The following is a 16,476-nucleotide window of genomic DNA, read 5'->3' on the forward strand; positions in this document are numbered from 1 at the left end:
TCTGCAGGGAGGCTGTCAGCAGGGGCCAGAACAGATGACCTGCTCAACCAGAGACAAAGAGAGTGAGAGTGAGGGGCCCAGCCGGTCACTGTGCAAAGGCCTGTCTCACTGCTGTTTGAAAGAGGTGCAAAAAAATTATGAGACAATTAGGGAAATCTGAGCCTAAGTTGGAGCACTGATGATATTAATGAAAAATGGGGGTTTTGGGGTTTGTTTTTTTTTTTTTAGTTCTGGACTCATGGCTTTCATCTTTAAAATGTACTGAGCTACCTACTAAAATATTTACAGATGGAATGAAAAGATTCTGGTTGGATTTGCTCCAAAATATCAGAGGTGGGCCGAGGAACTGGATCCATGTGGAAGCAGGTGTGGGCTCATGACACTATGTGCCCCATTACTATATATATTTGAAGTTTTCCATCATTAAAAACAATGCCCAGAACTGCCTGCCCCCACCCCCAGCTGTCAAAGCTAACCCCTGCTCTTTTACATCCTGAGCTACCAGGGAGGGACACGCATCACTCCTGGGCAGACACTCCTAGGACAGAACCACATGTGCTGGCCTAAGGATGCTGGCCACAATGTCGGGGCTGGGAGGTCTCTTCCTTCGTGCATCCAGTCGGCCCACAGTGGGCTCCATCCGTCCCTCTGCCAGTGACAGGCACTGAGCCTGCCTGCCTCCTCCCTCCACGCGCCTTCTCCGGAGGCCTGTGTCCTCCCGGCCTGGGCCTCCTCTCAGACCCTCTCAGAGCCTTCCCTCTGCTGAGATCCTTGCTCCATGAATGGGAAACAAAAGCCCCAGGAAACCCCCAATATTCAACCACTTGGCCCACAAAAAGGCATTTTCCCAAGGTTCAGCAAGATGTCAGGAAAGCATCTCTTGCCTGATGACTTGTTATGGTCTGTCCAGCTGCCCTCTCCAGACCCCCAAGGACCCCCTCTGTCCAGCAGGCCCATGCTAGGACTGGCTGAACACCTGACTGAGGGCACCAGGGAGGCCTGAGGAGCTCAGTGCTGGCCGAGGTCACAGGCAGCAGCCTGCCAAGGCTGTAACCAAGAGCTGGCCACCCATTGGCAGCTCCGCAGCCTAACTCTCTGCCCAAGCTGGCCCCATGACAGGTCACTCCACAGCCTGGCCAGGGCGTGTCACCAGGGCTGTCCTGAGAACAACTGATGTTCAGTCTTCAGGGGCCACTGTCGGATGGGGTATGGACAGACACACACGTGTGTGCCCTCGCATAGAGTTAGCTACTGCTGCATCCACACAGCCAACTGTGCACACACAGTTCACCACCACCAGCTACACACACAGATAACCACAGCTATGCATGCATAAAAATTCACACATATACTCACATACAGTTGACTACCACTGTACAAATACACAGAGTTAACAGCTTACACACACACACACACACACACAGATCATTACTGATTTCTGGCCTGACACCTGGTGAACCCATACAGCAGTCTGGACCAGCGTTTTACCTTCACGCACTAGGTGAGTCCATGGACACACTCAAGTCAGGCCCCCTCCAACCTCCAGACAAGGCAGCCAGGAGCCCCGGTAGACAGCACCTCAGCTGCTCCCTCCTGGCCCCACAGCCCTCTGCCTGGCCCACCCAAGGAAGAGGCAAGGACTTTATTACAAAGTGAAAAAATAGTTTTCCCCACCATTGGGACAGCGGTGATACTTGAATGGCACAGAAAACAGCACCTGCATGATCTAAAATGGACAAATGGATGGCCTGAAATGGAAGGCCCGTACCATCAGCACCTGCACAGCCTGCACTCACCTCACCTGCACGGCCTGCACTCACTGCACCTGCATCACCCGTTACCAACTGCACCTGCAAGGCCTGTACCAACTGCACCTGCACAGCCCGTACCACCTGCACCTGGGAGGGCCTGAAACGGACAGCCTGACCCACCGCACCTGCACGGCCTGCACCCACCGCACCTGTGAGGGCTTCCTACGAGGCCTGGGCCAGGACAAGTCCAGCTCTCTGAGACCCACAGACTCCAGCCCTGCCTTTGAAGCACGACCAGCATGGACAATGGCATTCAGGGCACAAAATCAGGATGGTGACTATTCCAGCAAAGCACCGCTGTCTGGCCCACAGCACTGAAGAGACCCCACGGGGCACAACAATCAAGTGGCCAGTGGCCTGCCTGACCAGGTCCTAAGCTGGGCCCCATCCCCCAGCACTTGGGCACTGCCCTGCATGATTCAGAAGTGACCAGTTCTGGGCACAGGGCTGAAGCTGTTTCTTCTGTATTGTTTCCCAGTAGCATCACTTTCACCGTAGTGTCTGCTGTAAACACACCATGTCATGCGGCTAGGTCACCTGCATGGACACTGGGGCTCATCTGCCTGGTACTTCCTTACTGGTGAGCGACCAGTCAGAGGACTTCACTTAGTGGTAGGTGACTTTGGTTAACCCTCTGTGCCTCAGTTTCCTCATCTGTACAAGAGGGAGGACTCAGAGGTGAGGACAGCCGGGAGAGAAGACTCACGCACCTGTAGTCCCAGCACTGGGAGGACGAGGAGGGAGGATCACTTAAGCCCAAGAGTTTGAGGCTGCAGAGAGCTGTGATCCCACCACTTCACTCCACTGGTGACAGATGGAGTGAGACCCCATCTCATTAAAAAAAAAAATAGGGCAGCACCTGTGGCTCATAGGAGTAGGGTGCTGGCCCCATACGCCGGAGTTGGTGGGTTCAAACCCAGCCCCAGCCAAAAACTGCAAAAAAAAAAAAAAAAAGAAACTAAAAAAGCAAGGAAACCAAAGCCCCTTCTAGAACAATCTCTGCTGCTCTCACCACCCCGAAGGCCAAAGCCCCAGGGAGCCAGAAACACCTAGCTAAGACCAATGGCCATGAGGCCCTACACTTTTCCTTCCTTCCTAACTTGCAAACCAACCAAAACCTCTGAAAATTCTGGGCTAACCATGGGGACTGCAAGGGTCCCAATCCACTAAAACACCAGAATTTCCCCAGAACATTTCACTCCTTCCCCCGTGACATGCCACCCAGAGGAAAGACGCCCTCCCCTCCCCTGCCCCACCACCACCAAAATACAGGCACCGGGCTTCACTTGGCAGTCAGTGGAAGACCTGGACTCGGGAGGCAAAGTCTGGGTGCAAAGTCTAAGCCCAAAGAGCTTCACTGGGGCCGCAGCTGTCCCACCCACACCCGACACATCCAGCGACGGCACTGTCGTGGTTCTTCTCAGACACAGCTCCTAACTGCACTGCAGCAGCAAATATTCCCATCTCAGCCACCCCTGCCTCATCTTGCCCCCTCCAAGCACTTCCTGGTACTCACGTAAGAAGTGTTTTTCCAATAAGGCAATTTCCAGGTGACCTTTGATCTCATTCAGTCGATCAAACTCTGTGCGGTTAAAGTCCTGGACTCCTGCAGCCATGATGAGGGTCCCTGGACCAGCCTGGAAGGAAAACACCAAGAGCTCAGAAGCAGCACCCACAAGCACCTGTGTCTGCATGGATTGCTCGCTTCCCTGAGAGGTGCCTGAGGGCCTTGGGACAGACAAGCAGCAGCCTCCGAAAGGGACCAGCAGCTACAGCCTCTGGAATAAGGATGGCACAGTGGGCGTCTGACCCACAGAGCACCTGCCCAGCACCTGCCGGAGCACAGGACGGGAGATGCCAGGTCCGCTCTGACCCACACCAGTCCATCCCAGACAACAAGGGTGCCCTCCAAGCCCACATAGGACCAAGTAAAGAAATAATTAAAAAACTAAAACCAGACATGAGGCGCTGAGGTTCTCCATAGCTGTGGTCTCAATCTTGGGCTGCAGAGGGAAGAAAGCTGCGGGACTACGCCAGCCAGCGTCCCAGACAGAGTTCCGAGGTATCTCCACAAGCCAGCCAGGCTGAATGAGTTGGAGAGAATAGCACAGCTCCCAGGCAGAGGGATCTGAGGGGAGCAGAGCAAACTCCAAACAGGACCTTGTCCTGTCTGCTCCACCACAGGCCAGCTAGTGGACCACCACCGCGCACCACCCCCGTGAGCCAGGCAGGCTCCATCTGCATGCCACAGCTGCCTCACACCCAGGAGCTGCTCCCGAAAGGAGAGGCCACCCCTGCCTAGGCCACAAAATGAACAGGAACAGCTGCCTCCTGACCCTGACCCAGCAAGGGATGGCACACAAGTGCCCCCAGCACACAACAGTGCAGACCTGACGTGTCCACCTGGGGCCCCAGGCCCCTCTCCTAGGGCTGGAGGGCCCACGCCAATAGCACTGTGACCTCACCATGCGCACGCCGGCTGCACGGAGGCCACAGGCTGGGAAGAAGGCACTGACAGGAGGACCCATCGCCTGGGTGAGGCCCTCTGGCCTGAGGCTGCCCTGTCCTGGGCCCCTGACCTCCCACATGCTCAGCTGCTCTGGGGCTGGGGCACGAGTTCCCAGGACAGGCACCAGCCCTCGGAGCCGGCTGGGATGGCACAGGGAGATGGGGACGGGAAGGGGGTGGATCTCAGGCAGAGTCATCCACCTGCCCTGCCCACCTGAGGGGCCCCGAGGGCACTACTTGGAGTCAGTCCCTACACTGATGCTGGCAGGTGGGGAGCAGACACAGGCACCTGCTCTAGGCAGGGTGTGGGTACTGGAGCTGGCAGGGAGTCACGGGTGCCCATCCAAGGGGACAGAAGCCCTAACAGTGTCCCCAAGGAGGTCACAAGCCCACCTGTGCTGTAGCTGAGCAGGGCAGACACTGGTCTGTGCACCAGCCACCCCAGAAGCTCACAACACATCTGTGGGGCTAGACTCAGGGCCTCCACAGGCCTAGGCAGACCTTAGCGTCCAAACATACATCTAAATGACCATCCAAACACAGCCAGGCCTGGAGATGAGCTCTCTGGCCTGGAAAAGACTCACCTGAGGTAGGCAGCGCCCGCCCCACCCGCATGCAGGAGGATGTGACCAAGCCTGCAGCACCCACACCCACCCTCATGCAGGAGGTGGCTGTCTCCAGCCCTCATCTCTCAGACAAGGACTGGGACACATCTAAGGCAGATGGTAACATGCCCGGGACCTGCTCCAGAATCACCAGGGGGAACGGCGGGGGTCGGAGAGGACATGGCCCAGCACAGACAGCGGTTCACATCTTCAGTTCAAGTGTGCTAGACACTTTGGATGTTTTCTATAACTTTTTAAAAATATCAAACACAGAAACTAAGGGCCACGTGCTGCCAGCCTGCCCCAGCCCACCTGCCCCCACGCACACGCACCCTGGGCAGCTCCAGGCCCCCTGAGTGATGACGGGGCCGGCACGCGACTCCCGCCTTCACTTCTTCTTGTCCCCATGGCCCACTCCACCCCCGTTCCCTTCCCTGTATCTTCCCCGGGGAATTTCTTCACCTCTGTCTCCCCTCCCTCAGCTTGCTTATCCATGTAGCTTCCAGAAGTTTCTCCACATTTTCCTAGCATTTGAGTCAGACCCAGCCACCCTGCTCCCTGCCATGGTAAGGCAAGGCAAGGCCAGAGGCGGGAATGTGCCCATCTCAAGGAGAAGGAGAAGGTCACGGTGTAAAGTTGGATTGAGCTCCCCAGCCGGGCCCCTCTGCAGCCTCGCCCCTGCCCAGAGGAGCCCACCAGGCCCTCCGCCACCCTCTGCAGCCCAACCTTCAAGCACACTTTTAAATATTCCACTTGCTCTTTCTGTTTACAGTATCCTCCTGCAGGTGCAGAGGACAAGTGCGGCTGTTAACCTCCCCATTTGCTGAGACACGGAGCACCACGTGGTGACCCAGGCAAGCCCAGCCAGAGGATGGCCCAGGAGTGAGCAGGGACCACACAGGACAATCCAGATCCTCCCTGGGAGACATCCAGCACTATGAGCTACCCGACCCAGAAGTCACACGGGCTCCCAGGTGCCACCACACTGAAGACAGAAAACCCCGCACCCCCTGAGCAGCCCATCCTTCCCCACCTGTTGAGCCTGCCCTGCATATCTCTCACCCGCACCCCAAGGACTGTCCATACCAGGCTGTCTTTTCCACGACAGAGTCCTCCAGGGGTTTTCTCAAGTGGTGCTGGAAAAAGGCAGCCCTTCTCCTCTTGGTGACAAGACAAGGTTGGGGCCCCGAGAAGCCAGTGGCCTCAGCCTCCACCCCGGGACTCCTTGCTCCCTGCAGCAGCAGCAGCAAGGCACCAACCACAGAGAAGGGCAGAGTAGGAAGCCAGACCCTGCCCCCACCTGCCGGCTCCATGAGCCAGGCACAGCCCTCACATGCTGACATCCCCACACTGCACCGGTCAGCGGCCTTATGGAGAGAGGAAGAAAGTGTGGGCCAGTCTTCTGAGCCAGGACGAAGCCAGGATGTGCAGCCCTGAGGCTCATTCCAATACTAAGGGGCTCCCCAGGGAGGCCAGGCTAGCCGATGGCCTTTAAAACAGCTGGATTCCCACAGGAAATGTCCCAGCACCCCAAATCAAAACAGCAAGGCTTTCGGGTGGCTGTGGGACATGCAGGCACTCAGGGAGGGGAGGAGGGCAGGGAGTACCAGCAGGGGTCTGGCAGCCTCGGGGCCCTAGAACCCCTTGTCCAGGTCCAACCCAGCTCTGCCACTGACTCTCTGCATGACCTTGAGTATAACTTAAACTCCCCAGACCTCAGTTTCCTTACGTGTTCAATGGGTTGATGACCCTAGAAACCAGTCCCCCAGCTGTGGTGTGGGGCAGACGTTCTGACACTCCCTACATCCCATCCGTGTATCTTATCCCCCAGGAATGTGGCAGGCAAGTTGGGGCCACCTGATCCCCACAGAGCCTGCAGCAGACAGGCCTGAGAAAACTATCGCATCAGCCTGAACACATGGGTTTAAGAGACCCAGGAAAGAGATGGAAGCTGAGAAGCTCTAGCCACCCCTGCCCACTCGAAGACGCAAAGCAGACAGGCGGCTGCCAGGGGCTGGGGCAAAGGGAAATAGAGAGAGATGGCTAAAGGGTATGGCATTCCTTTTGGGGTGACAAAAATGTTCTGACAGGGACTGCAGTGATGGTCACACAACACTGAACACGCTACAGAGCTCTGAATTGCCCACCTTGGGCACGGTAACAGTCGGCTGTGTGGAAGCACCACTGGGCAGTTGTTAGGAAACCACCCTGAGGCCACACAGGGAGAAGCGCTATCCCCCAGGAGGGCCGTGGGAGGGTGGACTCAGGAGGAGCACCCACTGCACCACCACCCCGGGGGCCTCGAGAGCAGGGCCAGAGCAAGGTCTTGATGCTACAAGAACAAGGCTTCACTAAGGCCGCAGGGGACCGGCACAGATGTATGAACCATATTTCAGGGTCATTAACAATGACAGCCACCCACACAGACGATGAGCTGGACGCAGGCCAGGCATTTCCACGCACCATCTCATTCCATCCAAGCAGGCCTGGGAGGCAGACACGATTTCATTCCCTTATTTATAACTTAGGATCCTGTGGCTTGGGCCAAAGTTAAACAGCCAAACAGCCCAGCCTCCCTGTGGTCTGGGTCTGAGCTCCATCAACATGAGCCTCGGAGCCAAGACCCTTTCTTTTCTCATTTTCTCCCACTGTGACTTTTTTTTTTTTTTTTTATTAGAGACAGAGTCTTACTCTGTCACCCTCAGTAGAGTGCTATGGTGTCGCAGATCACAGCAACCTCCAGCTCTTGGGCTTAGGTGATTCTCTTGCCTCAGCCTCCCGAGTAGCTGGGACTACAGGCACCTGCCACAACACCCGGTTGGTTTTTTTTTGCAGTTTGGCCAGGACCTGGGTTTGAACCCTCCACTCTCGGTATATGGGGCCAGTGTCCTACTCACTGAGCCACCGGCGCCGCCCACCCACTGTGACTTTCTTCTCATGATTCCTTGTGTCTGAGTCCCTGAAGTGGCTTTCCTCCCCGGAAGCCCATGGCCACAAGAAAGGGGAGCTGAGGTCCACACATTGACCCTGCCCAGCCTCTTCAGGCATTTGCCTTCCCCCCACCCCAGCTACAGCCCAAGAAGCCAAGCCCCCTCCCCCTCCAACATGTCACTCTGAGGACCCCTCCTGGTGGACAGCACCTGTTGTCCAGCCTGCCTTTCTCAGGAGCTCCTACCCATCCAACCAGCCCCACACCCTGGTAGTGTCCCCTGGCTCTCTCTGCCACCCCCAGAAGCCACCATTTCCAGGCCACTCCCCAGTGACCCACCCTGGAGCAGCTGGCTCTGACACTGACCCTCCCCTGCAGGGGCTCCTTGTGACCCCAGATCCAGATGCTGTACCCCAAATGAAGACCCCTGTGATGTGGCAGCATCTGCTGTCCTCCGCCCTGGCCTCTAGCTCACCCACCATGGCAGCCCCAGGGACAGGCCATCACCAGGTTGACAAATAAAGCCACCTGAAGGCAGGACGCCGGGTCAAAGCACCCCCAAACCTCGCCATCCACCACCACCAAAGCACCATGCCCGCCACACCTCCCACACACAGCACACAGCCCCTGCACCGGTCAGAGCTTCAGAGCCTCTGGCAGCCCAGTTCCAGCTGTGGCAACCGCTGCATGCAGAGAACATGTCCAGCTTCCAGAGACTACTTGGCCGGCCAGCTGGTTGGACTGTCGCAGAGAGGGCAGTACCATGCAGGCCCCACGCTCTGCTGTAACAGCACGTGTGATCAACACAACTGCCCAGTGGCCAACTGCTACCAGCCTGGGTGGCCAGCCTGAGCCTGGCAACTGGTAAATGGCCAAGAGAGGATCCGACCTGGGGCCTTCTGCATCCCCTCCCTGCCCACGCCCTGCCCACCCCACCTCAGACACCACACACTGGGCACATCTCAGCACAGCTGTTAGGAAGCCACCCACAGCACTCCACACTGGCACCAGCCAGAGCCAGACACAACACAGCTCTCCTGTCAAGCTGCTGTTTCTCTGTAGCAGAACCTGCGGGAAGGGTACATAGGGTGGCGGGAGCGCACAGGGCAGCAGCCAGTGGACCAAACAGGCCTCTGCCTCCCCTCCCACTCTCCTGCACGAGCCCAGGAGGCAAAGTGGCCCTACCCACCAGGCACTGGGTGACCAGCAAGTGCCAGTAAGTCATGGACCCCTGCCAGGAGCAGAGGCAGGCGCTGCCCCTGTGTGCAGCATGAACAGCACAGGAAGCCAGGAAGGCCAGGGCTCAAAGCCACATCTGGAAAGAAAAACTGGCTCAGGAGCTGGGAGAGGACACCTGGGGCCACCACACTTGGTGTGCATACCAGGGGAAGGGCTATGTCATACCAGGCCTGCCCCACCCCCATGGAACACAAGCTTCTGGAAGGCAGGCCCCAACTCGCGCCTGGTTCCCAGCCAGCCCCTGGGCCAGGCTGAGGCACTCATTTGCTGCCTGAATGAAGAGCGCCCCACAATTGGCCACAAGCCCAGCCCTGACTGTAAGGCGATAAGGGCCCAGCCCCAGCTCCACCAGCTGTGGGGCGTCAGGGACACACACCCTGCCACGTTCAGACAGACCAGCCAGGTGCCAGCAGCTTCCAGAGACTACCCTGCCCCATCCCCGAGCCCACCCTCCCAGGGCTCAGGCCTGAGTCTCAGCACAGAAAAACCAAGGGGGAGACACAGAAACAGCTGCCAGGCCAGGCCTTGTGCAGAGAAGGCTCAACCTGGGACAAGCCCTGACCAGAGTGATCCACTGGGAGATGGTGCTACCACCCTGGGCTGCCAGCCCATCTGCCCCTACGCAGCCCAGGAGGGCAGGAGCCTGTCTGTCCATCCTCGGCATGACCATCTGAGGACTGGGCTGACACCTTCACCCACAGCGAGAAACGAGCAGTGAGGACAGCAGGCGGGCTACTCACAGGGTCCCGCAGCTCCTCGCTGTCCCGGGGCGAGGTCCGAGGTATCTTCGGGGGTACTTCGTCTCCACATTCGGTATCCGAGGCGTTTGGAGACTCTGCGAGATCGAGGAAGTCGTCTCTCTTGTGACCTCTGAACCTGATTTTGTCCAGCCTCCTTAGCATGTTCAGCACCGAGCTCCGCTGCTTTACCTTAGCATGACGGTCGGGGTCCCTGCAGGGAAGGAAAGGGCATGGTCACCAGCCAGCTCTGAGCACACAGCCCTGCACACTGCCCCTGCCCTGGGCTGTGACCAAGCTCCTGTGCTAGGGAGAGGCCAGTACAGCTTTTTAAAGAGAACCCCTGACCTACAGACTCCACCTCCCGCCACCCAGCAGGTGGGCCATCACCCTGTCCCCATAGTCCTGCTCCACTACTGAGCTCCCCATGGGGCAGACAGAAGCCAGGGTCTGGGCCTGGCCCACCCAGGTGGCACCAAAACCCCAGGGTAATGGGAGTAATGAAGGAGGGCTGACCAATTCCAGAAGTTCCTCAAAAAACCATCAAGCCACACACACTGCCCAGAATAGCAGCTACGGCCTAGAAACCACCAGACAGAATCAGGAAAGCCTCAGCAGAGTCCTGCGGGACAGATGAGACCTGGTCCTGCATGCCCCACCCACTCCACCTGGCCCTGACCCCCAGGATCCTGCCCACCCTGCTTCAAACATGTTCCTACTGAGGGTCTGACCCTGGCTCAGCCTCTGAGCCTCCATCCAGGCCTCACTTCCTCCCAGAAGCCTTCCCAGGGACAGTGCCAGTGGCACCTCCCCAACCAGGCTAGGGCAATGAGGGAGAAGACCAGGAGGTGTGGGTCCTGTGTATAAACTCACATGTGTGTGCACCAAGGATGCAGACCACACAGGGTGCCCGCTCCCCACATCTGCCCCAGCTGGGCCAGGAACAAGACACCCCCGTCCCAGGGGGCAAAGTGAGGGTCCAGCCAGCCAGCCCTACTCAGAGGCCCACAGAGGGGCCGGCCAGGAGAGGGGCCCCCAGCCCAACCCCATTCTCAGTCATGCAGCTCCCACAGACCCCAGCCCTGGACTTCCTCAAGATGCTGGGCTGCCCAGATCCCCACAGGAGAGTGGGGCTCTGACACACCTGGGCTCAGAGCATGACTGGAACGGGAATGACACAAATAAGGTGAAGAAATTCTGAGAACCCACAATGACAACCCTAACTGGGTGGCCTACAAGGAGGGAGGCACCCAGCCGGCTGCTCCCAGTGGCCACCTCCTGTTGGGTCACTAAGGAAGGTCAGCTGCAGCAACACGCACGCCTGTCTGCAGCCCTGGCTCACCCTCCCACCCCACCCCCACAAGGCTCCCTGCAATCCTTGGCATTGTGCCTGACGTCAAGTCAAATCAAGAAGACCCCCTAGCAGTGGGGTCCCCAAGTCCTTGGTCGGAGTGTTCTGGAACTGGCTCTGAGCAGCAGGGCGGAGCAGGCAGTGCACAGGTGCGTGCCAGCTGGCTCAGAACACCACAGGGCGGGCTGACAATGGCCCTGATGCAAAACCCACAGGAAAGGGGCCATGCAGAGCAGTCCTGACACCCAGCATCCCACGTGGGCAACACTGCGGGTGACAGGGGAGGTGGTGTCCCTACGCACAGGGTCAGGGGCATGTGCCGGCCACTTGGAAAAATATCACTCAGAGGAACTATGAATCCCAGAGGGACTAAAGGGCAATAAAGTAACAGCACACACACAGAAATGAAACAGAATGTTGCACGTGTAAAGTCCCTAGAGAAAAGAAGATAATCTTTTTTAAAAGACTGAAAAATAAAACCACAAAGTAACAAAGTCTAACGTACAACCTGACAAAGGTATGAAAAAGTACATTTGTCACAAAGCAACAATTTAGAAACACAATGAAACAGGGAATAGAGATGGCAAGTGGATAGTGAAGGAGTGACAGCCGTTACAAGACAGCTTGTGGGGACAATGACAAGACCACCGCTGACTCATGCACAAATCTTCCACTTCACCAGAAAGGAACCACGCTAACTGGGGTACACGGTGCCGACATCCTGAGACCCACATGACTAGGATCGAACCCAAGCCACGGAGAAGGTCTTGCTCTCGGGGCAACATGTCCCCCACTGCCCACCAGGACAGCCCGGGGACCTGGAAACCCCCTGCTGCTCACATAGGACACCACAGTGCCGGTCATGGTGTCACTGTCCACGCACAGCGGCTTTCAGCAATTCTCTCCCCAAATGTCCTATCATGTCTCCTTACTACCCTTTGCCCCATTTTTTTTTAATGGTAGAACACACATAACATAAAATTTGTCCTTTTTTTTTTTTTTTGGAGACAGTCTGAAGCTGTCACCCTGGGTAGAGTGCTATAGTGTCATAGCTCACAGCAACCTCCAACTCTTGGGATCAAGCGATCCTCTTGCCTCAGTTTTTCTATTTTTAGTAGGGTCTGGCTCTTGCTCAGGCTGGTCTCGAACCTGTGAGCTCAAGCAATCCACCCACCTCGGCCTCCCAGAATGCCAGGATTACAGGTGTGAGCCACCTGTATCCGGCCAACATAAAATTTACCAACTTCACCACTTTTGTGAGTGCAGTTCAGTGGTGCTACCTACATTACTGACAATTGTGCCTCTGTCTTCATAGATCAGGCATCCTCAAACTTTTTAAACAGGGGGCCAATTCACTGTCCCTCAGACCACTGGAGGGCTGGACTATAGTTTAAAAAAAAGAAACTATGAACAAATTCCTATGCACACTGCACATATCTTATTTTGAAGTAAAAAAACAAAACAGGAACAAATACAATCACACTGCCGCATGTGGCCCGAGGGCCGCAGTTTAAGGATCCCTGCCATAGATCCTCACGTGGTAAAACTGGAACTCTGCTCACTGAGCGTTAAGTCCCCATTCCCCCAATCCCCAATCGCCTTATCCACCGTTCTACCTAGAATAAACTAGGTAGGGGACATTGGGACAGCTGTGCTCCTACACACACCAAATTCTTGGACATTTTACGGCCAAAGGAGATCTCCTTGTCTGGGCTGCCAGCATTCCCTGAGGCTGGGGCCACCTTCCCCCTCAACTCAGGCAAGCAAATGAGGCAGCTGCACTGGGAGAGGGACAAAGGCACTGAGTGTCCTGCCTGCCACCAGCAGAATGCAAGGGCCAGGCTACCACAGGCTGTTCTCCCAGTGCCCACCCACTGGAAGGGCATCCAGCACGCAGCCCACCAGAGCGGGAGCACCAGAGAACCCCACTCCCAACCCCCACCCTCCTCAACTAAGCTCCTTGGGTTCTTCAAAAGGACAGACTCTTCACACTGCCTTAAGGACCACACTCACATCACCAACCCTGCCCGTGGGCCAAGTCCAGGCTGCACTTCCACCCCATGCCTGCCCCGGGGAAGGATGGATTCTGTGTCCACCCAGGCAGACCCTATACCAGGCTGAAGAGCAGCCAACCCCACACCAGGACGATCTTATCTCGATAAATCTGCAAAGATGCCACTTCCCAGTAGGGTCACAATCACAGGTTCCAGGTGGGCATGACTTTTGGGGATGACAATGTTCAAACAGACACACCCCTGGCCTAGATGAGGAAGCTGTGGTGGAGACTGAGGACCATCTGCACACTAACTGTCCAGGGCTGGATCTCACGGAAGCCTGACTCCAGAGCGGCAGCCTTCCCACCAGGCCAGCGTCCCCTGATGTCTCGCCAGAGTCTCACCACACCTCCAGCCCTGCCCATGGTCCACGGGAGGAAGCCATCTCCCTAGCCTGCCGTCCAGCTGCTCTGCCCAGGACAGCCCCCTCCCCCACTAACCTGCCCTAAGCAGCCCAGGGTCCCTGCAATCCAAGCTACATTCCCCTCCCAAACTGGCCTCCTCCTCTTGTCACCTTAAGCCCCCAAGAGGGAGCCAGCCCCTTCCCTCCTGGCTCTGAAGCAGGTCCTCCGAAGGCCTTTGCCTCTCTCCTCCTCCCCTCCCCAGGCTGCTCGGCCAGCTGGCCTCATGGAGGAACCCAGCCTTTCTCTCACGTGACACTGGGACACGCTGCCCCATGGAGAGAGCAGCTCCCCCAAGGTGGTAGCCTCTGCCCAGAGTGAGATCGGCCCCCACCATCCTGGCACCTCGATGTGGAAGCAGATGCATCTGGAAACGCTCCTTAGTGAAGCTATTACACCTCCTGCCCCAAGCCAGGGTGTGCTGCGTGGACCCCATGGCTCCGTGGACCCCACGGCTCCCCGGCCCCACCAGCGCAGGGCACCACCCTCCAAGCTCCGGCCCCTCCACAAGCAGGCCGAAATCCAGCCTGCAAGCTTAGGGACACAAAAGCACGCTGCTCTGGAAACTCACTGAATTGTAGTGGACACACAAAGGCAGCAGTGTCCAGGGAACCCGGGACGGGAAAACCAAAAGGACTTTATTTCCCATCTCCTAGCCCAAGATTGAAGGGAAAGAATAAAAAATAGTTCCTAGTCATTGGCACTCACCCTGAGCCTGCCTCCCTCGCCCCATCTCCCAGCCCAAGCTCCTTTCCCAGTTCTAGATCCACAGCCCTGCGGCCAGACGCCCCCACAACAGGGCCTGGCTGCCAGCCCACCATCCTCACACCCTACCCCCATCACCACGTGGGTCCCCACAGGAGGTGCCAGCACCTCCCCCACCTTTCTGTCTGAGCTACCTTTCCAGCCACAGGGTAACCTCCCCCCACCCAAGCCATTCTCACCCTCATTCTAATCACCCTGCCAGGGGGACCGACAGCCACCATCACACACCACCAGGCTGAGGGGTGGGTAAGGGGGCACCCACCTGCCCAAGGTCAGAGTTGCAAACTAACCTTGCTACACCTCCCACAAAATGTGGGCTGAGCCACATCCGCTCCACCAACTGCCCAAGTACCAGGGTGCGAGAAGAGCCCTGGGGGAGAGGGCTCCATGCTGAGCTAGTCCACCTGGGCATCGTGAGTACAGCAGGTAACAGCAGTCCACAGCCACTCCCTGATGTCCAAGGCCACGAGACCCCCAGACAGGGGTCCCTCCTCAGAGGCTGTTAGAGGACCACGTGAAAGGGTGTGGGGAAAGTCTCAGCAAGGTGCCTGGCCAGCACCCTAGCAATGGCAAAATCACAGCTCCCACTTTCCAGAAAAGTGCTCTGCCCTGCTCACAGTGCTCAGAGGGAAGAGCGAGCGTGAAACCGACAGGTGGAGAAACCGAAGCTGGGGAGGCAGGTAAGAGAGAAGGGGACAACAGAGACGTGAGCGGACTCCGCTGGACCCCACAGCCTGAGCTGGTTTGAACCCAAGACGGCCTGGGGGCAGCTCGGCACCAGGGGTCTCCCCGCCCCAGCACGGGCCTCTAGGAATGCATCCAACACACTGCACACAGCTCACAGGCCCCGCCCTCTCTGGGGAGCCCAGCAGAGCCACCACACAGATACCCACTTACACAAACAAAGCTAGCAAGAGACCCTGCATTTTAGGAGCAGGTAGGCAGGCAAAAACCTCTGTGTCACCCACACAAACAACTAAGCAACAGGAAACCTAGAATTCATCTCTGGTGGAAGCTTTTCCCCAACTCTCTCCATCACCCTTAGCAACCAGGACTTGGGAAGACCCAGCCAAGGAGACAGCTGGAAGGAAGCACCTTCTGGATTCTCCGGATTCGTCACGTCTTCCTGCCACTGCCCTCGCCCAAGTTCCTGAAAGCTGAAAGCAGTGGGGGTTGTCAGCCGTCTGGACGCAGGCTGCTCCCCAAGCTGCTTCATGAAAAGGCTGTGGCAGAGCACACGGAGGCCGCTCTGGAGCAGGGCTCAGCAAACCTGCTCTACGAAAGGCCAGGTAGAAAGTATCTGAGGTTCGGTGGCCATACCGCCTCTGCACAACTTCCCAACCCCACCAGAGAGCACAATGGGTAGCCGTGTGCCAACAAAAACAGGCAGAAACAGGCGGCAGCCCGCAGGGTTGGCCCCTGGGCCATAGCTGACTAACCCCTGGCCATAAATGGTCTCAAGGCCATAAATGCCTCACGGAACAAGAGCTCACCAACAGGATCCAGAACTTGCTCAGCCACTACAGGGGGTCAGGACAGGGCATGGTGCCTCTCACCTGTAATCTCAGCACTTTGGGAGACTGAGACAGAAGAATCACTTGAGGTGAGGAGTTGGAGAGCAGCCTGGCCAGCAACAAGACCCTCTCTCTACAAAATGCAGAAAAAATAAGCTGGGCAAAGTGGTGCACATCTGTAGTCTCAGCTACTCTCCAGGTAGGAGGACGGCTCGAGCTCAGGAGTGTGAGACTACCCTCCAACCTGGGCATCAGAGTGAGATCCTGTCTCTGAAATAAAAAATAAGAAAATAAAGGGGTCTGGGGGCAGCACCTGTGGCTCAGTGAGTAGGGCGCCGGCCCCATATACCGAGGGTGGTGGGCTCAAACCCAGCCCTGGCCAACCTGCAACAAAAAAATAGCCGGGCTTTGTGGCGGGTGCCTGTAGTCCCAGCTACTCGGGAGGCTGAGGCAAGAGAATCGCCTAAGCCCAAGAGCTGGAGGTTGCTGTGAGCTGTGACACCATGGCACTCTACCCAGGGTGACATAGTGAGACTCTGTCTCAAAAACAAAAACAAAAACG

General features: G+C 57.2%; 1 protein-coding gene across 4 annotated transcripts in view; it reads right to left on the minus strand.

Annotated features, from left to right (window-relative positions):
- The window catches only part of GRAMD4 (GRAM domain containing 4), a 76,870-nt gene that overhangs the window by 34,238 nt on the left and 26,156 nt on the right, over window positions 1-16,476 (minus strand). For all 4 annotated transcript variants that reach the window (XR_008378910.1, XR_008378911.1, XM_053585001.1 and 1 more), the window contains exons 2-3: window positions 9,833-10,043; window positions 3,328-3,448 (exon numbers count right to left, since the gene is read on the minus strand). Coding sequence is in view for 2 of the 4 variants with exons in the window: in XM_053585001.1 (XP_053440976.1) it covers window positions 3,328-3,448; window positions 9,833-10,043 (332 nt within the window). In the remaining 2 variants the exon portion in view is untranslated. The remainder of the gene's footprint in view (window positions 1-3,327; window positions 3,449-9,832; window positions 10,044-16,476) is intronic.

This window comes from Nycticebus coucang, chromosome 3, assembly GCF_027406575.1.
Source record: "Nycticebus coucang isolate mNycCou1 chromosome 3, mNycCou1.pri, whole genome shotgun sequence".
Lineage (NCBI taxonomy): Eukaryota > Metazoa > Chordata > Mammalia > Primates > Lorisidae > Nycticebus > Nycticebus coucang.